At 37.9% G+C, this 13,328-nt stretch overlaps 1 protein-coding gene across 3 annotated transcripts in view; it reads right to left on the reverse strand.

The window, feature by feature from the left end:
• The window catches only part of Dync2h1 (dynein cytoplasmic 2 heavy chain 1), a 229,073-nt gene that overhangs the window by 61,558 nt on the left and 154,187 nt on the right, over positions 1-13,328 (reverse strand). For all 3 annotated transcript variants that reach the window (XM_021206255.2, XM_029543408.1, XM_021206253.2), the window contains 5 exons: positions 8,213-8,278; positions 6,905-6,955; positions 5,631-5,708; positions 3,291-3,422; positions 2,265-2,337 (listed from right to left, as the gene is read on the reverse strand). In XM_021206255.2, the coding sequence (XP_021061914.1) occupies positions 2,265-2,337; positions 3,291-3,422; positions 5,631-5,708; positions 6,905-6,955; positions 8,213-8,278 (400 nt within the window). The remainder of the gene's footprint in view (positions 1-2,264; positions 2,338-3,290; positions 3,423-5,630; positions 5,709-6,904; positions 6,956-8,212; positions 8,279-13,328) is intronic.

Genomic DNA, 13,328 nt, shown 5'->3' on the forward strand with positions numbered 1-13,328 from the left:
AGCCGCCAGGCGAACACCCCTCCTGGGCAGAAGAGGCGCAGGACGATCTGGTCCAGCTGCGGGTCCCCTCCAGATAACTATTTTAAAGACATATTTTCCCCCAGATTTTATACAATATGAAGAGCTATAGAGGGTATCTTTGTGCATGCTTCTTTTCCATAAACTAAATTATTTCTTAAATTAAGTTGAGAGATTTTAGTTGATAAGTGAGTCAGATTCTGCATATTTTTAAGATTGTTTTATTAAATAAGAGAATATTTAATGCAATTTTCCTAGAAAAGTTGTTTATAAATAAATAAATGAAATCATGTTAAAATAAATGTGTTTCTCCTTTCTCCTTTTCTCAGACAGTCTATTGTAGCCCCTGCTGGCCTTGAACTTGCTATGTGGCTGAGAATGACCTTAATTTTTGATCCTCCTGTCTCCATCTTCCTAGTGCTGGGGTTATAGATATTCACACAACCCCTGTACTGGTGATGAGACCTGGGACTTTGTGCTTCAAAAGCTTTGTCTCAATTCAGCTGCATTCCCATTCTAAACAAATGTATTTCTTAGTTCATTATAACAAGTACAAATTTTATTATTAGCCCTCAAAATTGTTAAGTTAATAACAATTTAAAATTAGTTAAACAAAGCTTCTACTTTCTGAGGCATATGTTGTAGCTGGACGAATGAGTAAGAAGCAAATAACACAATGTCAGATATCAAACACAGTTCCAGAAGAAACAGTATGATAAAGAAGGACAAGATGGTGACATGCTGTTTCCAAAATAATGAGCGAAATCTTCATGGGACAATCAAATAAAGCAATAAGGGGGTTGGGGTGGTGACTGGCTAGAATAGTGGTTGCAAAGGCCTGAGGATACCAGAGTCACACCTGTGCACAGGATGGACAGAACCACACCTGTGCACAAGGATGGACAGAGCCACACCTGTGCACACGGATGGACAGAACCACACCTGTGTACAAGGATGGACAGAGCCACCACACCTGTGTACAAGGATGGACAGAACCACACCTGTGTACAAGGATGGACAAAGCCACACCTGTGCACAAGGATGCATGTCAACTGTTAGACAATGTGAGTGAGAGGTCAATGACATCTGAAGGGAGGGCAGAAAGGACCACGCGATGTATTAAGGATGCTTGGGAAGGGAGATGTCAGCAGACGTTTTCACAAGAAAAGTCCTATGGTATAATATGTCCAGGATACTCTAGCTGCTGTGGGGACAACTGAAGCTGTAAACAGGATAGAAAAAGCTGCCACCTCACTCATACCACAGTGACTTCAGAAAAGGGACAGGTGGTAGGGATGCAACAAGTGGACTCTGAAATACTATGGAATAGCTAAGGTGACAGATTGGGGTGACAATTTACTTAAGCTGTAGTCCTAAAGTAAATAAACTCAAAATAAGTTTTGGAGTTAGAATTTAAAACATCAGCAAGTAAACTCTAAGGGAGATATGGTGAGAGAAGTAAATTTGGGAATTTCTAATCTGAGCAGTCGACTAGACGCTTGGTTAGAAAAATAAGATGTTTCAACTGAACTAAACTTATGCTGTCCATTAGGCATTCATAGAAAATAACAGACAAGTGCTTAGAAACAGAGCCTGAATCCCAACTCCTAGAGCAAGGACTCAGGTGTGTACCAAGACACCCAGCTGTTTCCATACTTAACAGTCTTTACTACATTTTCCTATAGAAAGGCAATTTCTGTAGTAATTTTTAAAATTTCTTTGGACCATACTCTTCAAAAAGCTGAAAAAAATACAAACTGAAAAGCAAGCAAACTGACAATATTTTGTTTTAGATATGCTTTTACAAATTACTAATTTTGAAGGCTACATTGCTGAAGACTATAATATCTGTCAATATTTTACTATAGTTGTAAAATGTTTCCATTTGAGCCTAAGGTATTATCTATAAAGTACAAATTTGCCATTCATAATTGAGTGCACTCTTTGTAACCCTTATAACAAATAAAAATGAAAAAAATACTTCCACAAGAAAAGAATGTTTAAAAGCTCAGTATTTTTACCACAGTAAGTCAATTATGTATTAAATTTAATTAAACACTACGTGTTAATAATGTTCAACAGGGAGAAGAATATTCTAGCTAAGTGAAGATTATAAGGCTCATGAATAATAAAAACAAATAATGAAAAACCCTAAAGCATTTCTACTAAGGTTAGCATAAAATGAAATGTAAGTTCACACGAAATCATCAGGTCAAAGGTTAGACTTTGAATAGGGCTGTATTTACCCAGAGCCTTGCAGGCAAACAGAGCCATGGCACTCTGCAGTCTGTCTGGCCGCAGAGCCTGAACTACAAGAACCTAAAACAAAATGGAGAATTTTATAAATAGATGTTTCTCAGAAGCATTAATTAAATAGTAGTCAATGATTACAATTGATGCTTATGGAAATACATGAGGAACCACTGTTGCATAGTATTTACCATGCTTGAAACTGTCACAATAGGTATGAACCGAGACTTCCATTTGTGTAAAAAATTCCTTAAAGCTGTTATGTAAAGTAAACACAGGGCAAGTGAGATAATGTCTTCAAGATCCCATGAAGGGCCCAAGGGTCTGTGAAGATGGCAGGGTAAACATTTAGCATCTGGTTATTGCCTGCTTCACATCTGCATTCTATTTTCTGCAGAGTCCTGTGTATCTATAATATTGCTTTGATGTGTAAATGTTCATTTTTAGATGGTTTGTTGTTTGGTTTAAACACATCTGCTGAGATCACACTCACTGCGCAAGCACACACACACACACACACACACACACACACACACACACACAATGAATTTGCTCCAGTAATAGAGAAGAGGGCTATTTCCCAGGGCACCAGTTGCCAAAGCCATTTGCCCAGCTCAGGTTAAAGGAACCCACCAAGAGATCTCACCACCTCTTTTGAAATGGAATTTTTAAAGTTCCCTTTCCTTCACATTAGATTCTCTCCTTAGATACAACTTAGATAAAATAAGTGAATGAAGATTCTATACAATTTATAATTTAGTTCCTTTTAAAAAGACTTCTTTTCCTGAAGGATCCTACTTGGACCAGAGGCAGAGGATAAGAGCTGTAGGGTGCTGCCCACACAGAAATGTTGCCAGGGCTCTATCTGGATAAGGTGGCCAAGGCAGAAAGCCCTACCCTCATGCATGTGGATGAGAGTTACACAGTATTCTGAAAGCAAAGTTTTACTTAAACAGAATCTCAAGGACAAGAGAAATTCACAGTGTGATTTTGTTCTACACTTGGATACCATTACATTTTACCTGCTGAAATAAGGAAACCTTCTTTGCAAGAATTGATGGAAACTCCTGTTCACACATTGAGTGATGGTAGTAAGTACGCCAAAATGCCCCATCTTCAAAACAGAGCGTCTGGTAGAGACTAGGGAGGGAGATCTAAAACAGAGATTGCCATGTTAGGAGCTGCAGTCATGTGATAAGAACTTCAAGAGAAAAGAACACTGATCTACAGACACTTATTAATTTTATCCTATTCTGTGATGGTGTGTCTCACCTTACATAGGTCAGTAAGGTGAACTCATCCAGATTAGAGCCAGTAAAGCACTCCTAAGGTAGTATTCTATAAATCAATAGTCAAAAGAAATATTTTCCATAAAGACATTGTACCTTGCTATGTCCACCATCATCAAAACCAGGGGCAAGTCCCAGGGACAACACAACTGAGCACATGTTAAATTCCAAAATTATCTCTAGCAACAAGGATGCTCTTTCTAACCAAACTTTGCTACGGTGCTACTGAGGGCCTCACGGTTGGTTTCAGTTTGTTTGTTTGTTTTGTTGTTGTTGTTGTTGTTGTTGTTGGTGGTGGTGGTGGTGGTTTTTATTTATTTATTTTACAATTTTTATTAGGTATTTACTTCATTTACATTTCAAATGCTATCCCCAAAGTCCCCTATACCCTCCCCACCCCCCACTCCCCTAACCACCCACTCCCACTGGTTTCAGTTTTAACCTTAGGCCTCAAGACTTGCTCTAGAAGTTTTATCAAGAGTGTATGTGAGATACGTTTGTCAGTCCTTTGCTGCTAAAGAAAACCACAGCTGCATTATAGTTAAAGATGTAAAAGCAGATCTCCAAGGCTATTGCAATGGGAAGATATCAATATATAACAGGTTCAACTCGTAATAAAACATAGAAAATACAAATGTATATACACCCAAGAAGTAGAATTGAAGTCAGTGAATAAACAATTACTGAGAATACTTCATGGGCAACAGGGAACTCTGGCTAAATGAATAAACAATTACTGAGAATACTTCATGGGTAACAGGGAACTCTGGTTAAATGAATTCTATAGGACTCTCTCAACCAGGTCAAGGTGAGATGGCAGAGGATATCATGGAGCATTTGATGCAGAAGATGGGAGAATTCTGAACAAACAACAGAACACTGAGTTCTTGGCAAAATAAGATTTCACAATGAGGTTCACAAATAGATATAGGGGAAGGATCAGCAGGTTCATTCAAGTTAGGTCAACAAAAGAACCCTGGGCATTGGCCTATAGTAAGTATCAAGGAACAATAATAAATATGAACAGAAACTCACTCACTTTATCAACAAAAAAAATTACAGAAAAAAAAGCATATATTGTAGTAGTAAAGACCCCAGAATGTGAGCATGTATTCTGAATCTTGCCCGCACTTCCTCAGCGGCATCACTGTTATATCAATGTGACCACAACAGCAGCCTCCTAATAGTGTCCAACTAGGCAGTAAGATCACCTTGGTTAAATTCAGCAGAATGGTTCAGAGGGACCCACCAATAATTGCTGGTCATCTTTACCGGTTTCTCTATTGTTACTGTAGTTCTACATAGTTGTAAAGAATATAGGCCAAAAAAAAAAGGGGGGGGGAAGGGAGAACAAACTGGAAATACATTTTTTTCATCTCTACAAACAATACTTTGAGCTGAGAAATTAAAAATAAGCTGGAGGAGGGAGCTACCATAGTAATTCATTTTCAATGGAGGGATTTTATGTCCTTACTGAAGAAATACCAACACTAATATAATTTGTACTTACAAAATGTCAACAGAACTAAAACACACAAATATAAAATACCCCTCAAAAGAGAAAAGAAATACTTTAATTATTTATTTATTCACCTTTATTTTATGTACATTGGTGTTTCACCTCTTATATATGTCTATGTGAGAGTTTCGTATCTTGGAGTTATAGACATTTGTGAGCAGCCACGTGAGTGTTGGGATTAGAGTACTGGTCCTCTGGAAGAAGAGTCAGTACCCTTAGCCATTAAGCCATCTCTCCAGCACCCAAAATATTTTTAATGGGAGCTGGATATGGCTCACTGGCTTAAGTACCTGCTCTGCAGGTATGAGTTCAGAATACCAGAACTTAAATAAAAAGTCAGGCATGGTGACATGTGTCTGTACTCCTAGCTCTGGGTGTCAGAAACAGGATGATCCCTGGTCCTTGCTGATAACTCAGTCTAGTCAATTAGTGGGCTCTGGACTCAGTAGAAAACGCCTGTCTTATTGGCAACCTGCACATGTGCATAGACATACAATATACAAACAGATATACCCAAACTATTTAAAAAAAATTTTTTTTAAAAAGGAAAATACCTTCAATGTTGCCACTGCCCAGCTCCTTTCTTGATCTATCCAAGATGGAAGCTGATCACGAATTCTTTGTTGAGAGTCCTTTGGTAAAAGCAATTTTCCTTAATTGGTAAAATTCATTTGGTAAAATTCAAAATTTAAAAAAGTGAATGACTAGCTATTTTTATCAACACAATTTTGAAAATAAGACATTCTACATACTACTTCTTTATATTTAATAAGACACCATGGTAGAATTCTATGTAATAGTAGACAGAAGACCACTAAGATAAAATAAAGCATTCATTTTTATTGTGGTTAACTATCCAAAAACAAGGAAAACTTAAAATGTCACTGGAAACCATCATAAAGCTACACTGTGTTTAACTACATCTTGCATTTAAACATGACCTGTAGGAAGCACAGAGAACATTGAGCTCACAGATAAGCAATAGGGAAACCTGCATTGTAGCCTGGTGACCTTTGTGCTACCTGTGTTGCCAGATTCTCCCCCAAACCTCTGTCGTAAGCTTGCTTTTCTCAGTCCATGCATGGAGCCATCTTTAGAGAATCTGTCATATGCATTTTACAGAGTTTCAATGTAGCCAAGCCTGATCTTTATGGTGCAACTTTGTTCCTCAAGGAGATTTATGCATGCTATATTGTATACACAGGATTGAGTTAATTATTACTGGAAAAGCTTGTGCCAAACTGTGCTATGCTTAAATATGCCTAAAGTAAACTCAGAAGGCAGACTCCCAGAGTGGGAGCCAACACCAGCTACGGAGTCATGTTGAATGGAGCTGCCTTTTTGCTTCCAGTGGACGCTACTCGGGTTCTGGCTGTGGAGAGTGGAGAGACCCTACAGTGACAAAGGTGGTAGTGTATGATCAGTACATCAGCTTCAAAATATTATGTATTAACTGGACAAAACCAAAATTCATTTAAAAAGCTGTAGTTTCAATAGATTTTTAAAGTTTTAAAAAGTAGTTTTTAAGTTTCAGTTATATAAGGAAGAATTAATTTTCCTAAAGACTATAACACTTAAAAAATAAAAATTCTCTGAAAAAACAATGTTAATTTCTTAATATTTAATATTTTCTCTTACAATTTAAGTTTTCAAGGTATAAAAATATATTAAGCCTATGTCACAGTAAAGGGGCACAAGCCAGCATAGCCCACGGTCTAATAAAAGGGTCATTTCAACAGCGATTGAAACTCCTGGGGCACAGTTGTATTTCATAAAACCAAAAGGCAGAACTTTTTCCCCTAGGAGAGAAATCAGATTTTTAACTCACAGCTTTGCGCAGCATGTCTCCAACAACCACACCTGTGAATGTATCCCATTCCTAGTAGATAAAACATGAGGGACACAAACAATATGAGAACACAACTACCCAAAAGCATTATCTTAAATCTTCTATAGGACAGCTTACAGTGCAGCTTCCCCAGAACCTGGGGAGAGCACCTACCCTTCTTTATACAGGCCAGCATTAGGGCATCATGTGCCACTACAAACTATGCATGAGACCTACCTAGGTAATCCTATTGGGACAAAAATTTATGTATGCTATGTATGGCACACACTTCATCTAGATGTTTAAAGATCTACTAAGCACTAACACACATGGAGTGAAGTCCATCAAGGTTAAAACATGTTTGTGTTGGATCAAATTAAGAAACTTATTCTAGGAAGGCACAATAGGGCATATTAGGCCTGAAAACCTATTGATCTCAGTTTTAAAAATTGTATAACAGATAGATAAGTTAATAAAAATTATTAGAACCATGTTAATAAATTTAGGAGAACATAAATAAATACAGCAAGTGGAATTAGGAAGTAAGAAAGAATACAGGAAGAGCTATAACTGGTCTGTGTTCTTTAACTCTCTGAAATGAAAACCTACAACATTATTAAGATCTGACCAAGCAGTTAGATGGAGGAGGCTAAGTTAGCATTCTCTTAGCACCCTTGTTACTCAAATATTCTTCTATGATATTCAAAAAATAATGAACAAGAAAAACAAATGTGATTCTTTTCCCCAGAGTAAACACAACACAGATGGATTAATTTAGTTCTAGCTCAGTGAATATTTTAAGTATTAGATATGGTTATATGACATTCCAGAAGAAAAGATGCTCAACAAATAACACAGTGTGACCCAAAGGGCTCCAAACAGTCTGTGGTAACTGTGCAACTCCCCAGTCCCTCCTACTGTCTATGCTAATTCTTGGCAGGTAAGCAGAAGTGACAGATAACATAGTTGTGTACCCATATTACCACTTTCCCTGTCTCAGTTGTACTGCTTAGAACAGTAGTCAGGAGCTGACTCTTCTGCCATCCAGACTGGACGTGGGCCTGGTTCATTGTAACCAAAATTCCCTGGTAAATTATTTACATTCCTTTCCTTCTGTAACCCACAATCCTGGGCATACATCAGGAAAAAACAAAACAAAACTGGAAAACATGTCACATTAATCACTTAGAAAATATTAGAAGAATTTTATACAACCTATAGCTTAAAGTCATCTCAACCCTAAGAAAAACCCTGTCTGTTATTAAATCTCTCATAATTCCAGGGTTTCCTTCCTTCAATATTACTCACATTTTCTTGAAAAAGTTCAGGATGCATGCCTCGAACAAAATGCAAAGCAAACATCAACTGGTCAGCCTGCAAAGAGGAACAGGGTTACACTTTGCTGTTTCTTAACTTGTCTTTAAAGTTTTGGATGATATGGTTCTTTATTGTCTTATATTTTACCAGTAATAACAAGTAGCTTCAGATACTATCCACATATGCTCAAATTGACTCTTGATTAAGAGCATAAATTAACATGGTATTAACAAGGCCATAAATACATAAGCTTGTCATTTTTATCAGTTATCCCTTATGACAGATATCTATTTATACACATACAACTCCCAGCATTACTTATTTACCTATTCCTTTTTCCTTTGCACTAAGAGAGAACACTGCAGTCTCATCACACTATAAGAAAGAAGGAAGCCTCTGCCACTCTATGAGCCTCTGATTGCCCACTGTGATCTGTATGGTAAGAGTAATGATTACTGAACAAGGTATCCTCTAACCCTGGCTGGAAATGCATGGTCAGTATGAGTAAGGGGCTTAGCCTCCTTCTTGATCTCTGGTTACAGTGCCCTCTGATTTTAGGGAAAACAATAGAATGACACATCCTGATGCAAGATTCACACATGCTCTAAGTCAGGCCAACCACAATCTTCTTCCATCATTTTCAAAGATGGAAATGGCAGAGGAAAGCATTCTTTGACATTTTTATGGTTGTCCAGTTGTAGTAATGAATCCCTCTGCTACAATATTTAACAAGGATGACATAAGGAAGAACCACGATTCAAGAGTGAAACAAACCCACAATGTGTGGAGGGAGAGAAAGCATGAGTGCAGCAGTTAGCACATTATTCCCAATCAAATTCAAAATCATTACAGCTGAATGATTCAAACTAAGAAATGTCTTGGTTTTTCAAAACTTCATCATCCAAAATTGACCAATTATTTTAGATTTCTAAAATCTCTCATCTATTTTACTTATCAGATCAGAATCCACCATTTCAGTTATATGTCAATTTATCTCAGTGTGTTTGGGTTGTATATATAAAACCCCAATGGATTCCCTATATGATTCACTGGTTGAGGGACAAGTAGGGAACTTCATGGTTTTCAGTCCACTACATCCCATACAATTACACACAACACTCCGGTAAATAATTAGAGGAGCCGAGTGGATTAGGTTTTACATGGTGTGAGTCTTTATGAATGTTATGGAACAAGTTCATGTTTGTACTGAGTATTTGTTTCATGGTAGTAATTCTACTGGGACGCCATCATAAGCATCAAGTAGAATGCTTTGAATTCTAACAACACACTCTCCATCTGAGTGAAGAAAAGTCCATTGTAAATCTCTCAGCCTCCTGCTCTGCATAATACAACTATCCTAATGTAGGCAATGAATATACACAAGGCACATACCTACCACACCTAACAGGTAATAACACTCTAACATCATGGTAGACTGATGGTAAACTGAGTGACACTAAAAAGGAAAGGTACATTAAATTCTCAAGAAACAGTAAAAACTGCAAGTTAGCAAATGGAAGTCTATTCTACAGAGGTCAGTCCTTTTAAATCGGTTCGCTGAGAAGCACTGGGCCCCCAGCACTTGAGGGGGAAAACTCATTCCATGGCATAAGAGTTGACACAACATAGAACCCAAGTCCCTGCTTTGTGTCAGCAGGTGCATCGTGCATTTTAATAGACATCACTATGCACATTTATGATACTGATACATTTATGGGAAAGAGAGATTAGGGGGATGCAGCATGGAAAGCTCCAAAATCATCTACATAAAAGAAAACGGCCTAAATTGTTCAGACCCACTTCAGTGGGTACAAAGTTCCTATACCTTCACCCAGACAACAGTTCTATTCTTAATAGAAGAGTATCAAGCCATTAGTTTACAATCATGAGGTATTCGTAATAGTTTATTCAAAAACAGTATCCACCTGAATTTTACTCAATGAGAAAATTCCTAGAAAGAAAGGCAAGGTAAACTACACAGAAAATTTGAAAAGAAGAAAAATTCTTCTTTCTCGTCTATGTTCTTTTTACATTTGGTATCTTTGACAGCAGCACTCCATGAGGAAGAGGAAACCTAGGGACCTATCCTCCCAGGGCTCACCTCAGTGCTCCTCCCAGAGGTCCCCCTTCCAGTACTTTTGCTGTATCTCCTTAGACAGCTCCCTCCAGAGTCCCTCTCAGTGCTCTCCCCATAGGTGCCCCCAGTGCTTCTCCCTTGTGCTAGCTTGTTCTCCATCTCCTCTTAGTGCTTCCAAGTGCTTACTCCTCCCAGAGATTCCCATAGTGCTTCTCCCAGAGCTCCTTCTAATGTTCCTCAGAACTCTACCATAATTCTCTTCTCAGCCCTCCCCCAGTACTCCTGTAAAAGCTATCCCTAGGCTCCCCTAGGTTCCTCCCAGTATTACCCAATGCTTTCCCTAGCACCTCCCCCAGCTCCTCCCAGAGCTTCCCCCCAAAACCTCCATGCCCCCTAATGGTCCTCTCCAGTGCTCCCCACAAGGCTTGCCAAGTGCTCCTCCCAGAACTTCCCCCAGTGCTTCTGCACCAGAGCACTTCCTCATCCTGGACTCTTCCCCAACCAACCCTCTTTCTCACATTCTCTCATCAAAGTAGAAACTTACAAAAACAGTTTCTTTTATCCCAAAAGATTGACTAGGGGAGGAAATACTAAAAGCACATGCATTTCTTTTATGTAGTATAAGTTTGAGGAGACCACATATGTAATTATAGTTTTCGTAAGTACTGAAGTAAGTGCTCTGATCTCTGGAAGAAAGTGAAATGGCACAGCTGGTAACATAAGCAGAAACGGCTAAGCAGCTTTCTCTATCTGGTACAGTTTATTAACAGTCATTTTCTGTTCTAAGTCAACTTGCATTCAGTTTGATATGACCTGAATACTAGGCCATCTAATCTGAAGTCCACTGTGACCACAATGCTGTCACCAAAATGACAGTGGAGCTGCATGAGTGACACACTGCTGATGGCTGCAGAACCAGAGAACTTTTGTAGTGCTATGAGAGCACTTCTACCCTCACTAGTGCTTCAACCTACACTCTGAGAAGTCCATCTCATAGGTTATGAGAGATGTATTTTTCCAACATTTGTCATTACTCAGACACTATGGAAACCTGAAACATACTCTATAGTGGCAGAAACAAGTTTTACAAGACAGACAATTTATTAATTAAAAATGTATGTCAGAAACTGTAGATCAGGGTGATACTTTTAAGATTTGCCAATTACAATAGATAAGTATTACTCAAGATAGGAAATGAAAGACTCCAATTACACACTAAAATATTGAGTGTGGCTTCTCAACTTCTCTTGTACTATGACCAAAAGCTGCTTAGCACAACCTGAAAATATTTTTAAAGGGTAAAGTGACTTCAAAGAAGCAAGCTTTCATATAGTCTACTGAAACAATCATCTTGTTGCTAATAGTGACCATTTGCCAATTATATTATAAAGTATATAATATGGCATTAGCACAGCAAAGAGCCTACATTATTACAAATAGGAATTGTAGACTGAAATACACAGATAGAAGTTGAAAGCAATAATAAAAACTAATAATCCGTGGAGTGAATAAAGTGAATGCTTATCCTATCTTAAAGTTTCAAGCAAGTTTTCCTTAAAAACTTCATACACATATCTTGATCTCATCCACCTTTAACTCCTACCCACCAATTCCCTGCCCCTTCAACATATATCCTTCTCAACTTCATGTCCTTTGTTGTGTGAGCACACATGGCATGCTAATATGTGTGCATGTGTCCCAGGTTGATAAGCACAAATAAAAAAGTGCCTTCAACTAGTTCAATCTTCTCTATAAGAACATCTGATAATATTAAGGAAAATTTAGGAAGTATAACCTTTGTACAAACAATTACACATATACCCAGAAATCTACTGATTCAAAATGCTTACTTAGATCTGTACACAGGAATGCAGGTACTTTACAGACTACTCACTAAAATTGCTCATGACAGCCAAAACCATGTATTAATCCTACTGTCATATAACAGAGATGTCAGTCAAGTAGGACATAATCTGAATATTCAAGTTTGAACGTCTAAAACCCAAAGTACTTCCAGGCCAGACCTTTGAATGCTGACAGGTATCACAGTAGAAAATTTCACATGTGCCTTCATGTGCTAAGTCAGAATCAAAACATAGACACACTAAAACATTGTGTAAAAATTTCTTCCAGGCCATAGGTAACTTTTGAATATGAAAAAAAAATACTGTACTAAAATGTAGGTTCAACCCCAAGATGTTTCATTAATTATATGCAAATATTCCCAAAGCCAAAATTTTCTAAATGCAATACTTGTGCTTTACAGCATTTTAGAAAGGAACCATTCAAACCCAGATGTCACATCATGATCACACAACCATGAAAATGAATGAGGTGCACTATTTATAGTCATGGAAAGATCTTTGAGACCAACTCCAAAGATAGGGCACACACAACAAAATACACTAAGGAAATTGCTTTTTAAAAACTATTTCTAGGCATTTAAAGATGAGGATATAAGGAGAAAAGCAGGCTATAGAGCACAGACTGCCTTAGTTTAGTGCTTGAGAAGAACACAAGGGAAATGAGTCTTTAGTGGGTTCTGTTACAGTTCCATATAGATTTCACTTACAGTTCCAGAGGATACAAGGAAGTGACCATCATGGTGGGGAGCATGGAAGCCAGCAGGCATGCTGCTAGAGCCATGATTTAAATCATGTAATACATTTTTTTAGTATAAGAGAAGATAATACGCATACAAATATCAGGGATCACATGCTCTATAGCTGATCATCAAACTATAAAGGTCATTCTTATACACAGGATTTACACCTTGGGGCAATGTAGCTTTGAGGTCATTTGCTCATAATTTCCAGTCTTAAACAACTTAAAGCTGAGGTCTAAAGGAGAAGTTTTAGAAACATAATTAGCCAGAAGACCTTTGAAAGGAAAATATACAGTTCCCACTGAAAGGGGAATTCTGTAGAAATGCCCAACTCTAAGTTCAGGAGACTTCTGCACAGAGTGCTACATGGGTATATTGAGGGTTCATTCTGCCTCAATGAACACGGAACAGTTTTCTGAATTTCC

Source organism: Mus pahari, chromosome 10, assembly GCF_900095145.1.
Source record: "Mus pahari chromosome 10, PAHARI_EIJ_v1.1, whole genome shotgun sequence".
Classification (NCBI taxonomy): domain Eukaryota; kingdom Metazoa; phylum Chordata; class Mammalia; order Rodentia; family Muridae; genus Mus; species Mus pahari.